Source organism: Bubalus bubalis, chromosome 2 (genome assembly GCF_019923935.1).
Source record: "Bubalus bubalis isolate 160015118507 breed Murrah chromosome 2, NDDB_SH_1, whole genome shotgun sequence".
Taxonomy (NCBI): Eukaryota; Metazoa; Chordata; class Mammalia; order Artiodactyla; family Bovidae; genus Bubalus; species Bubalus bubalis.
In genome coordinates, this window is record NC_059158.1 from 39,810,236 (window position 1) to 39,824,029 (window position 13,794).

Below are 13,794 nucleotides of genomic sequence, written 5' to 3' on the forward strand. Positions count from 1 at the left end.
GGCGCTGGCCTCTGGGGAGCTTAGGGTCTACAGGAGAGTGGAGAGCAGCGGAGGAGGGCGTGTGGCACACACAAAGAAGACGCAAACCTCCAAGTGCGAGAGAAGGGAGTTGCCTAGATCTGATATAAAACCTCTGATGTGGATGACCTCACTGGAAATTTCTAGTAACTCTCTTTTCTCTTAAATTATCTTTGCATTCCTATAAAAACAAGCTATGAAGCATGTAGGTAGTGTGTGAAACCTTGGGGTCTGTTAGAACTACCTGGGCAGCTGCACTTGTGCTTTCTGAAGAAGTGCCCTCAGCTACTCAGGCACTCCGCAGTGCTGGTCTCAGGCCCGCGCTTCTTAGGAAGTTCTACTCCGGAGGGAGTCAGAGAGACGAGGAGGAAGACAGAGGGTGCTTAGTAGCCACAGATTATCTACGTGCAATGTACTGAGCACAAGTTTGTTATAACTACACACATAAAAGACATTTAAAAAGGACATTTCTTCACCAATATTTTGTGAGCAATTTGTTATTATTTTGAAAGAAATAATATTTTAATCCTATTATTTTGACTAAATACTATTTTTTACCACAACTACTCTAATTTGGTGACATTTTGCTGCAAATGATCCATATCAGAGTCCCAAGTCCTGAACCAGGTTCTGGAGTCTGAACTAAGAAGTTAAGAAAATAATGTGTATTAATTTGGGGGAAAGAAAGGCCAAGAAATCTTCTGGGTACTTCAGAGGAGATAAGAACAGAAGTCCACCAGGGTAGAGGCAAGGATACGAAATGAGAAGCTGCATTCAGTGGGGGCTGAAAGCCGTGCTGGAGGCAGGGAGTGGTGAGCAGTCTTTCGGTCAGAAACTCCTCAGCACCCTTGAGTCTCAGATCAAAGCCCGCGTAAGCACACAGGTGTGATATGAGGCTGTGGCCATCTCTCTGGCCTTAGTTTCCTCCTCTACCCAAGGGCGGGGAGGCTGGACTGATGAATGATCGCTAAGGCCCCCTCTAATCCTGGTGCTATGTGATCCTATTACCTATTACCCACAATCTGTGTGTGTGATTTTGTATTGAGGTAAAAGCATTTAATTCAAACAAAGCATTTCAAAGCACTGCTCAGTGTGCCTTGCTTTCATTACCTCAAGTGAGAATAACCCAGAACAGTATCTTGGGTGTCTGCTATGATTTTGGCCTTCAGAAAAGAGGAGTGACCTCAGGTCACAGGTTTCCCCACTACAGCTAGACAGACACGTTAAGAGCATGTGTTTCAACTGTTAAGCACAGGACAGAAAAACTCTTTAAAACACACCTTTGTTAGGCCACATGGAAGCTCACCAGGACTAGATCAATTGTCTGGGGAAAATGTATTTGAACATTTCCTGTGGTTTCCTAAAATGTATTCCACAAGAAACAACTTAAACTTTGTCAGGCCAGCTATGAAAAATCTACAGCCAAACCATACATGAATGGTAAAAACAAACAAAACTGAATGTTTTCCACATGAGATCAAAGAAATGGCAAGGAGGCTCATTCTAGCCAGTGCAGTAACACAAGAAAAGAAGCTACAGGCATACAGATTGGAAAGGGCTTCCCTGGTGGCTCAGACGGTAAAGAATCTGCCTCTTATACAGGAGACCCAGATTCAATCCCTGGGTTGGGGAAGATCCCCTGGAGGAAAAAATGGCAACCCACTCCAATATTCTTGCCTGGAGAATTCCACGGACAGAGAAGCCTGGCAGGCTATAGTTCATGGGGTCACAAAGAATTGGAAACGACTGAGGGACTAACACTTTCACTCTGGGTTTCCTGGTAGATCAGATGGTAAAGAATCCACCTGCAATTCAGGAGACCCTGGTTCGATTCCTGGGTTGGGAAGATCTGCTGGAGAAGGGATGGGCTATCCACTACAGTATTCTTGGGCTTCCCTAGTGGTCTCAGCTGGTAAAGAATCCACCTGCAATGTGGGAGACCTGGGTTCGATCCCTGGATTGGGAAGATCCCCTGAAGAGGGGAACAGCTACCCACTCCAGTTTCTGGCCTGGTGAATTCTATGGACTGTATATAGTTCATGGGGTCACTAAGAGTTGGACACAACTGAGCCACTTCCACTTTCACTTTTAGAACTAATAAGTGAACTCACTAAGGCTGCAAGATAAAAGATCATATACACAAGCTGGCTGCATTTCTAAGTGGCAGCAAAGAACAATCTAAAAATAAAAATATCTATTTACAACAGCATCAACAAACTAAAATACTTCATGGGTTAGAACACTGTTAAAATGGTAATTCTGTAAACCTTTCCAAATGGGCAAGATATCTGAAGTATAAACAGACTCTTGAGAAAACAAGATACATGAGTAGCCAAAAGGCATCTGAAAAGAATGCTTAACATCATGTCACTAGAGAAATGAAAATTAACATACAAGAGAGGGATGGTACCACACAACCATTAGAGTAGCTAAAGTTAAAAAGAATGACAAGATTAAATGCTGGCAAATTATGGAGAACTGGAACCTTAATACACTGTTGATGGGATTTTCTTTTAAAATGTTAATGACCTTTCAACCTGGCAATTCCACCTTCATGTATTTGCCCAAGAAACTAAAACATATGCCCACACAAAGCCTTCTGAGTGAATACTGACAGCAGCTCTACTCATAATATCCCCAACTGGCAACATCCCAAATGTATGGCAAATGGCAAATGGATAAACAAATATGGTATTACTGATACAATGAAATAATACTCAACATCAAAGAGGAATGAACTACTGATGTGTAACAATATGGATGAATCTCATAAACAGCATACTACGTGGACACACAAGACTGTACATATGCATTGCAAGAATCCACAGATGCTGAAATTCTAAAAAGGCAAAATTATACCAACAGAGGCAGATCAGTGGTTAACGCAACTGGGGTGGTGTAGGAGCTGACTGAAAATGGGGCACATGGGAACTCCAGAGGGTAACGGAAGTATTCTAAATTCTGAACTTGGTGAGGGCTGTACAACTTAGTTACTAAAACTCACTGAACTTTAAAACAGGTGAATTTTATGATTTATAAATTATATGTCAAAAAATCTATAAAACACACACACCTTACTGGGCAAAGAACTAACTGAAATGATTTACTCGTAGAATTTTAAAATTTTACTTTAGTTTTGCAATAAAGCCATTTTTTCCCTCTCCATAAAGAAATATTATAAACAGGGTAATTTTATCAAATAGCTTTATAAAATTATTATTGTGTTGCTATTGCTACGACTGAACTACAGAGATAGCTGCAAATTTGCTAACCAGATGGGAAATGTTCACTTCAGGGCCCACGGTCCGCTGGTGCACCTGTCAGTGGGGAACTGACACAGGCTTCAGTAAATGTGAGCCGCGCACTCTGCAGTTTAGAACCTGCTCTCTGATGCTCCTTTGTGGGGGAGGGGCTCTTCGTGTCTCCACTCTCTCTCGTCTTGTTAAAGGACATATGGTGCGCTGGGTCTCTGGGACACAGCAAACTAACGGGCTAAATATATGGAGCTGGTGTTCAGTCAAGGTTTGATTTGTTTTGCTCTAACACCTCAACTTGCAATTTACAAGAGCAGCAGAGGGACTAATCTGTTTGGTTTTAGACCAGAACTCTTATACATGAAAGATTAAATGGGGAATATGGACAAGCACACTCTTGCTTAAGTAAAAGGATAGTGAGAGTAAAAGGAAGAGAGTAGCAAAGGGAGAAACTTTTATTAGAATTTGCCTCAAAGTCTCCAGCTCCTTTTCGCTCTCATGCCTACCGTAGGCTCCATCAACAGTTTTCTGTCGTCATTAGTCATTACTGCTGCTTCTGCTTTGGGAGGGTGGGCAGCACCTCCTTCCCTTGAACCATAAGGTAAACACACACCCAGCTGCTGCCCCAGAACCGCTGGGACAACTTCAGCCTTCCACCGCCAGACTGGGGATAAAAAACAGGAGCCCCTACAGGGCTGGGATCTTGGTCACCGCACTCTCTATGTGCCACACAGAGTGTGTACTCGACACTGGGCGGCAGTAACAATACCACCTAACCAGCCAAACCAACACCTATCCAGTTTCCCCGGACAGGCTTTCTGACAGACCCCATCTAGAACTCTGTCCATAGAATAAGGCCTTTTATAAGAACACACTGCCTTAGATTCTTTTGAGACACAGGACAGGATGCCAAACGTCCTGACGATTCTAAATCACACTTGAGAGTTAAAATAAAGGCCTAAGTGTGGGCTTACTTGTGGTGGTTTGCGGTGCTGGTGACGCAGGTCACCTACAGGCTCCGTAATCAATTGCGGCAGCTTCTCACCCCAGCCCAGACCTGAGGATGCCACCAATGTTCAGCGTGCAGGCCGTACCCGCCAGGATGGGGACGGCTGTGCTGCGAGCACATTCCTTTCCACTGTGTGCACCAGTTCACATCTTCCCTAGATCATTCCTCTAAAAGAACTCAATAGCCCCTTGGGCTTTCCTGTGTGCTTAATTGAAAAAAAAAAAAATTAGACAGTGTTGCCCACATTCAAAACCACTGATTTTCACTGCAAACCGATGTCTGCACTCTCCAGACTGGAATCTGGAATCTCTTCCCTCTCTTTTGAGCAGTCTCTCCTCACTCAACCCCAAAGCTCCAGCAGGCCCCACAGAGGTCACCTGCAGACCACCACCCAGCTTGGTCCACACAGTCCCTCTTTCTGCGCTTCTTAGTCCCACCCTTCCTCTTATGCCCCTACTGTGGAATCCTGTCCAGAGTCTGCCAGTTGGAATTAACCTCTCCCTCCCCAGATCCCTGTAACATATGGCATGCACCATGATTAAAACTCATGGCAGGCTGCCCTGGATGCCGGTTATTTCATGCATGTCACTGCCTTGCACTTGGGACCAGCAAATTTCCTACTTTGAATGTATATTTAAATCACCTTGAGGATCCTTGGGAAACTAGCTGATTCCGGGACAAGGCAAAGGTTAAGTACAAGATCACCCAGAACACATCAAGTTGTGCCAGAGAGTAGGAAAATACTTTTCAAAAAAATGGAGGCATGTCACAAAAACATGGAATTCAGCTCAAAGGAATTTCACTGGCCAAATCTGAGACAATTTGAGCAACAAAATAATTAAGTACAGCAGTGAATTATAAACCACTGAAAAAATATAAAAGCCCATGAATTCATATCAACAAGAGATAAGTACGGGAGGAGGATGCAAATGCTGAATGCTGAGGACTGGAGTCAGAAGAGCATCCTTGCACAACCATCGCAACCTTGCCTGGATGGGTTCAGGCAAGAAGCATCAGTGGATGCTAAATCTAGGAGACAGTTTTGATGAGGATTAGGACATTTGTATAGTCAAAGGGTTTCCCACAGATGCTTAACTAGTTAGAATGGCAAAACCACACTATTTTTAGAGACATCAGACAACACCCAGACAGGGTGAATGAATCAACATTAATGTATCAATAATGAGAGGCAGATAAATATCCGTGCCTCCCAATGTAGGGGCTTTGCTGGTGTCTCAGGTGGTAAAGAATCTGCCTGCAATGCAGGAGACCCGGGTTCAGTCCCTGGGTCAGGATGATCCCCTAGAGGAGGACATAGCTACGCAGTCCAGTATTCCTGCCTGGAGAATTCCATGGACAGAGCAGCCTGGCGGGCTACATTCCATGGGTTGCAAAGAGTCAGACACAACTGAGTGACTATCACATCTCTCAGTGTAGAACCCTGAGGGGAATATATCATCATCCACATAGTATTCTGGCTAGCAATATGTAATCTGAATCTAACCATGAAGAAACATCAGATGAACCCCAAATGAGGAGTGCTCTATTTAAAAAAAAAAATGAGGGGGTGGGAAGGGTAAGGAGAAGGGGGTAGAGAAATGTAGTCTTTAAAAATGCCAGTGATCACTAAACACAAAGAAAGGCAATGAAAACAACTTAAGAGTCTTCAAGAGATGTGACACCTAAATGCACTGCTTGACCATGGACTGGATTCCATAGTAGAGGGCGGAAAAGCCTGTTACAAAGTGCATTACAGGATCAGCTAGCAAAGCTAGAATATGGACAATAGACCTGATAGAAGTGTCAGTGTCCGTTTGCTAAAGCTGGTAACTGTGCTATGGTTATACAGAATAATTATCCTGAGGAAACACTCACTGGAGTTTACAGGGATAAAGGGCTACAGTGTTTTCAACTCGCTCTCAAAGAGTCTAGGAAAGAGCTTTCAACTTTCGAAAAGTTAAAAAGCAATACCCGGTTACTCTTTCTGATTTGATGTTCAGTGTGAGGCCCAGCCAGTCTACATTTCAGAGGCTTCCCAGAGTGAGAAGTGCCCAGAGCAGGACCCTCAGAGCAGCTGCACCAGCGTCACCTGGGGCCTGGCAGACAGGCACGGGCCCGCCGAGGCAGGAGCGCTGGCCCCGCGGGCTGTGCGATTCTGATACCCACTCTGAAATCACTGGCCTAAACTATGAGCTCCTACACTCTGTGTTCTGGCTTCTATAGCCATCACAAAACCTAGGAAATGCTTTATACAAAATCATACCTCAATAAATACTTGCTGAATTTAGCCTGACAGTGAAAAGGCAGAAATGACCACTGAGGCACTTGAAGTCGATAAACTAAAGGTCCCAGCTAAAGCATCACTCTTTGAGTTTCTAAAGTGAAAATAAAATTTATTTTGAAAGCAGTAAAGGAAGTCAAGATTACTCAAGAGGTTAGTAAGAGCTCTGCTGTCCCAAAGGGCGCTATCAGCTCACAGGTAAAGTCACTGTCAGTTGAAAATAGGCAACAGCTTCTGCAAGCTCTTAGACTGGTATTTAAAAATTAATGCTGCGGCTTTGGGAGGCCATGCACAGCGATGTAAGCACCATGCGGTGTGCATCGTGCAAGATCTGCTTAGAACACACAGCAGTCACGTGGCTGTGATGTGGCCCAGATCTGAAGAGGATGGCCAGGTTTTCGAAGAACCCTCTCTAGTTGGCAATGGGAGAGACAAGGCCCCTGTAACGACAACGGGCTGATCAATCTGCCTACTGAGCTGAAAATGAAACAAATAAATCCATGTTTATGCAGTTGTTTTCCATCTTGAGAAGTTAAGGCGCTGAAGACACACTGAGATGCAGGGTATCATTCCAGCCACATCACACGCCTTTTCTAATTGGCACCCAGAAAGATTTCACAGGAAGAGGGTGTTACTTTGGTATTGTTGACTTAAAGGTTATCTCGTCACAGCAAGGCAGAGGAGAATTCATCTTCAAAATTCACCTCTTCGTTGAAAGACCATGGAGTGTCTTGGCAATTAACAATTCCTATCACCTCTAGCTGTTCCCTATGTGAGAAGGCTCAGAACTCGCCTTACAAATTGCTCTTTTGAAGATCAAAGGGGAGCTGAATGTGTCTGTGTGCTCTTGATGAGACTGTGATTTAATGGAATTTTTAGAGGAGGCTTGCCGGCAGTGTTTGGATGACAGCCCCAGGCAGAGGATTCTGGGGAGCTCGGCCACTCTTCCCTTCGGAGCGTCCTCCCTGTCTTTAATTGGCACCTCATTAGAAATTAATGAAAATGACATCCTCTGTTCTTCCTGCTCTAGGCACCGAATGCTACAAAAAGGCCCATCACAATTCATAACACATTCAATTTATATAGCAATAGCTCTTAAGCATTATTTATGAGATGTGAATTTCTTGTCAGCAGTTAATAACCTGTACAGAGTGGAAGGGGAATGGAAAAAAAGATTGTGAATATATATATATATAAAGGCTTTCTGCAGTGGAGAGGTGTTCTGTTTGAGTTTAAACTGCCTTTCCGAGTCTTCACTTTCAGGAGTAAATTACTGTTTCCCCTCCTCTAAAACCTTCCTGGGCAGTTCAATGTCTCCAGCACTCTGCAGCCTCAAGGAAGTAACTACACAACTCACCTTTCCCTGAGAGATCCAAGCAGACAGGAGGAGGAACACAAGCTACTTGTCGGGGACAGTCCTAGAGGTATGTGTTCCCATCACTGTCCTTCGTCTTTTCAAGTGTGGCAGCTGACTCAGTCATTTCTCTGGGCAAGTAAGTGTGATGCTCTCTGTGGGTCCAACTGAATGCTCAGCTCTCTCTAGGAAGGCTACATCTGGAGAGACTGCAGAAAGCTCAGGGCTTTCGTCTCCAGCAGAAAAATCGAATCTCTAATAAGCAGACCCTCTAAACGGGGCGCAAGCCAAGGGACACGTGTTACATCACCTGAAAAGAACGCACGTCTGTGGCAAACAGATCGGCACTTACTTAGAAGCCAGCCTCCTGCTGAGAGGTGGCGAGCGCGGCAGGGGAATCTGTGCTCACCAGACCGGCCAGCTGGCTTCACTCCAGGGACACATGAAGCCATCCAATGTGCACTTCTAGATACTTTCAGCTGGGTGCTTAAGGCCTTGGGAAATGGGCGGTTTGCATCAAAGCTCAAGGACAAAGTGGGAGACTCGGCAACAACACCTCTGGGTCTCTCAGCACTAATCTGTGAATTCTCACTGCTTACCTGAGGAGGAGAGGAGGTATCGGCCACTGCCAGAGGCAAGGCGGCTCACGGGATGGACCGACTGCTTGACCCACTAGGGCAAATCCCATGTTAATACCCAGGATTCAGTTCCTTTCAAGAAGTAAAGAAGAATGAAGGTACAGGAAAATCCCATGATTCTAATTTAGGAATCCCCAAAGGCCTGTGTTACAAAAGCAACAGGCAAACGGTCAGGGGAGCCTCACAACACTGGTAACAGACTGAACTGCTGAAGCCCGCGACGGGCCATGTAAGACCAGAGCAAGAATGTGCAGACAACAAAAGATCAGACAGACCACTGTGGGCAAAGCTGGTTAGCCAGCAGATCCCAGAGTTTCCTCAGCTAACCACAGCATTCCTTCAGAACCTCGTCAAGAATTTTACGTTACGGCGTGGCTGATCAAGATACAACCTAAGAGTAAGGTTCTGGGCTCACCTGCGCCACATTGAGGGAAAACAGGCGAGGCCTGAAAATTCTGCCCATGGCCTCCACCAACGTCTCATCCTGCCTCTCTCCCCACACTCGCACACAAACGCTGAATAGGATAAATCAATGTCAGGCCAAAGTGCCACACCTCTCTGGTGACGCCCAGACTCCACACGCCAGTCCCTGTTCTGCAGCTGAGCACGTTTCTGATATTGCCAAGTACCACACACCACAGTATGCGACAGATTTCTAGTCATGACAGGAAAGGAGTTCCTACTTTGTCTCCATGAGATGCTGGAACGCCCTCCTGTCCTCCTCAATTCCAAGAGGGCAGGTAATTGAGGGACAAGGAGCAGCCACGACCATCTCTTCGCAAGATGAAGGGCTTTGAGTGACTGACTGCCGGGAGAGCCACCTAGTCCTGAGTACCAGCATCAGTGCTTACAGGAGATCTACGGCCACCCAGGCACAAGGAGGTTTCTAGAGCTCACTCCTGAGCTTTAGAAAGGATACAGGGTTCTTAGAGGCCAGAGCCAGCGTGCCTGATGAGAGCTCTGTCCCAAACCATACTTTCACAATACAGAAACACTGCAGTCAGCCTAAACACAGCTACACAATTCGTGATGCATGTGGTCAGAGGGAGAAGAAACGTTGTTCTAAGTTTTGCTCCACTGTGGGCAGGCATGAAGTTTTTAACGAGGACACCCCTTTGCAGCAACTCTAAGAGTTGGTATTATACTGAATAACACCAAAGGAAGGGTTACTTTAATGCTATCTCAAGGGGTTAACTGACAATGAATTACGGTTCAAGGAAAACAATTTTCTAGTCAAACTTTAATTTAAAAGGGATATGGGGGAGAAATCATCCATTTATCATACATAGCAAGAAGCTCATTCAAAATTAATATATGAATTTTATGGTACATATCCCAGAGTTTCACTGGTTTGGTTACCTTCCAAATAAGTCATCAATGAGAAGGAACCACGGGAATATGCAGTGGGGAGGAGCCGAGGGCAGTGACAACACAACGCTAATGAGCTACGTGTAAGAGTGGCGTGGAGGCTTTAGCCTGTTTTGTTATGTCTGAAGGAAACGCGGGGTGTTTAGAAATAATACTCCTCTACTCCCGATTTCCTGAGCTCCAAACCTACAGCCTGCAGGGAGGTACTCAGGGGGAGAAGCCAGGAGCTCAGCCTTTCAGAAGTTAACAGCCCCTGCTGGATGCTTACCGCAGCGGCACGATCCCAGCTCCTGCTGCACCAGCTCCAGTTTGGTTTGGCACTGGAAGCACCGACGTCGACTTTTCTGTTTAGACCGGCTAGTCTCCTCGGATCGTTCAGTGTTCTCCAGTAGTCGTGGCCGTTTCACTGGTGAAGCCTCATTCTCAGACTGTGAATCTGCACAAAACAACACATTTGGGCGTCAGGGTTAGCGCCTGGCCTGGCGAGCCAGAGCGGACTAATCTCCTGCCAGGCACGCTGCGGACCAGGCAACTGCCCTTGTCCAAGCGCCGGACCTGTGTGAGCCAGAGCCAGTTCTGACTGTCACAAGCGTGCACCTTCGGAGCTGACCTCTCATGAGCCAGGCCTGAGCGAGGAGGGTGGGGTGGCTCAGCAAACATCAGTTCTATGTCATTTTTTAAAACAGCCATGCTGATGAGGAGACCATTCAAGCTGGAAACAGGACCCCTCTCTCTGTACCCCTCCTTTGGGTCCTCACTGTTCACTGCTTGTACTGGTTATCTCTTCTGGGATCTTTGTCCTCAAGTAAACTACAATTCACCAGAGAAGGGACTATGTCTACTATTTCTTTATATCACCATACTTAGCAAAATTCTGTTCCTAAAATCAGTCTTTCATGGCGGATCCATAATCTTTTCTAGTAAAAATACATTTCTACTCCTATGCACAACTAAATGCACAAGAATCAGGCTCTAATGTTGAAGACTATTCCAGTTTACTGAGAGGGAAGAAGTGTCCTTGCCTGTTCTCAAGCAAGCTGTTCCATGGCCTCCTTCATGGGGTGGGCAGAGACAGTGCCTGGTACTACAACCCCAGGGCTGGAGTCAAATTAGTGGGTGGGAGATGGCGGAGGAGGTGGGGGCTGGTGGTGTAGGGTGCAACAACTGTTTTGTATAACCTTAAAAAGTAAAATGAAATGAAGTTTGAAGTTCATGTCACAGGCAGGCTGTAAATAACTTGCCTTCAAAACAAAAAAAGAGCCAGCTCTTGTGGGGCTCTACGCGCCTGGAATTACTGTCATGGCATACTGACAATACACCTCTCGCCAAGGTTCCAAAGTGATCTGTGTTGAATCGCCTCTGAAAGAGAGTCTCCTAAACGATCTTCTTCAAAACAAACCCAGATCCCACACGTCCTCACCCCACCACGACCACCACATTGGTCCAGGCCATCACCATCTCTGCCAGCCTAGCGGAGTAGCTTCTTAACCCGTCTCCCTGCCCTTCCCCTTGTCCCTATAGTCTATTCTCCATCAGGCAGCCAAGCAACCCTGCTAAAAATCAAGTTAGAATCACTTCACTCTCCTAATCAAAATCCTAACAGCTCCCTTTCTTGGAGGAGAAGTTCTGATACTTCCTTCAACATTCAGAAGACCCTGCACAGTGGGCCCTCCTCTGGGCCTGTCCCCTGCTGCTCTTGCCCTCTGCTCCATCCACACTGGCCTGCTGACTGTCTCCTACCCCAGGGCCTTTGCACCTTCTGTTCCCTTTGACTGGAATACTCTTTGCCCAGATCCACAGGGGATCTCACCTCTTAAGTCTTTTAAGCAATATTTTCAATGAGGTCTTCTTCCCTGAAAACCTTATGCAGACCACTCCTGCCCTCTCTTCCTGCCTTTTGTTCCTCCACAGCACTATCTTTTCACTTTATCCTCCAGGAGAACATAAGCTCCTGGAGGGCAGCAAGTTTCACCTGCTTTGTTCACTAATGCGCCCTCTTTGCCTAAACTCATTATTTCTTACATGAATGTATCTTCTCCTTAGGCAGTCCTGATTTTCTGTATACTGTGGCTCCAGTGAGAACCAGAAGGCTGTCAGCTGCACTTCTTTCTTCTTTTGGCCGCACCATGAAGCATGCAGGATCTTAGCTCCCCAACCAGGGATTGAATCCGTGGCTCTTGCAGCGGAAGCACACTCGGAGTCTTACCCACCGGATCTGCAGGGAATTCTGGCGGTGTTTCAATGAAGGCCGCCTGGACCCCTCTCCCAACCCTGCTCTGTGTGGAGTAGAGGCTGCATGTCGCCCTAGCACTTACTGGCCCCGATGGGGACCACTGTAACGGTTCCTCACGGCCGCCATCCCACCGCACCGCGCACTGACTTTCAGAAGGCACACACCATTCGCAGCAATTGTAAACGTCATCTTTCATTTCATTTAGTTCTTGCAGTCCTACATGACATTTTCCCCCAATACAAACCAATTGAAAGCCAAGTTCAGCCTATTTCCCAGCTCTGCTGAGCAAAGCTGTCCAAACCCAGCCGGTGTGAGCACTGAGGCAGCCAGACATACCAGACCCCTCCTCTTCCCCTACAAAAGCAACAAGCAACAATCTAAATGTAAATCATTACAAAGCAGCCTGCCAAAAGAAATATACCAGGCAGGGGCCACACTGCTTTCCAGGGGTCCTTTTTAAAAACCAACCAACCAACCAACCAAGGCATTATTTGTATTAATAACCCTATTTAGACTTTTTTCCATTGGGTGACAAAAACAGAAAATTCTAGAGTAAAAATCAAAACAGAAAAATGGAGTTTTTTTCTGAGAGAAGGTCCTACATTTGGAGCATCTATGTAAGAAATTATCCCCCAATTCTGGGCGGGGGCGGGTGGTGAGGAGAGAGATTAGGGTCCACACAAGAAGGGGAAGTGGCTGCAGCCTTTGCATTATTAAGCTGCTAAAATCCAGAGGGCCACGACATGATGCCAGCACATCTTTAGGAAGGAAGGGACACTCGGATCTTCTTTCACTTGCACTGCGATCTGATACAACTGAGCTTGTGTCTGGAAATGCAATGTTCACATTCAAAGCTGTCTCCAAAGTGAGTCTGTTCCAAACTGTCAAATGTGATATCTACCTATATAGCACCCCATTTCCATTTCTAAAGCAAGCCTCTGCTACAAGAAAACAATTTACTTTCAATATGTCAATATAATCAATGGCTAACAATTTGCAAATAAGAGAGTAATATGTGAAGATAGTATTTTTTAATATATGATTTCTAAGACTGAGAAACAGAATTCATATTTATATAATCATAATCATCGATCATCACCAAACAACCCAGTTGATGAAACCCCCAAATTAGGATACGCCTGTCCAAGCCTGATTTCTTTTCTTCTGATTCCCCATCTTGTCTGACCAGTGAACATTTAATTAAAAAAAAAAACAACTAAGGAGTAAGTCTGCATAGCCCTGTCCTGATGTTTTCCTTTACTCGTTCCACTTTACATATGAGGGCCACAGCGCTATTTGCTCTGGAAGGCAGGGTTCAGGGGATGTTCCTGAAACAACAGGTCGGCAGGGAGGTCTTCAATACTGCCAACAGCCTCTGGCGGCACTGCACGGGCCCTCCTAAGGGAAGAGCACTCAGCGCTAGTCAGTCCTCTGAGAGTCAACGCTTACATCGGTGCAAGCCTGAGTCACAAGCAGCAGTCCTCAGCGAGTCTAAACTAAGATGAAAGGTTTACCAGAATGTGTCATTTTTCAGAATCAAGGAATCGCTCCTAGACATTAAGAGAGTCACAACCTTAGCGTTCTGGAATATACCGACGTACCCTGCACTCAGTCAGTGGTCTATTAAGTGGAGTGGAAT

The 13,794-nt window shown here is 45.8% G+C and overlaps 1 protein-coding gene across 4 annotated transcripts in view; it reads right to left on the reverse strand.

The window, feature by feature from the left end:
• The window catches only part of ZFAND3 (zinc finger AN1-type containing 3), a 327,210-nt gene that overhangs the window by 15,518 nt on the left and 297,898 nt on the right, over positions 1-13,794 (reverse strand). For all 4 annotated transcript variants that reach the window (XM_044938344.2, XM_025261049.3, XM_044938343.2 and 1 more), the window contains one exon: positions 10,191-10,358. In XM_044938344.2, the coding sequence (XP_044794279.1) occupies positions 10,191-10,358 (168 nt within the window). The remainder of the gene's footprint in view (positions 1-10,190; positions 10,359-13,794) is intronic.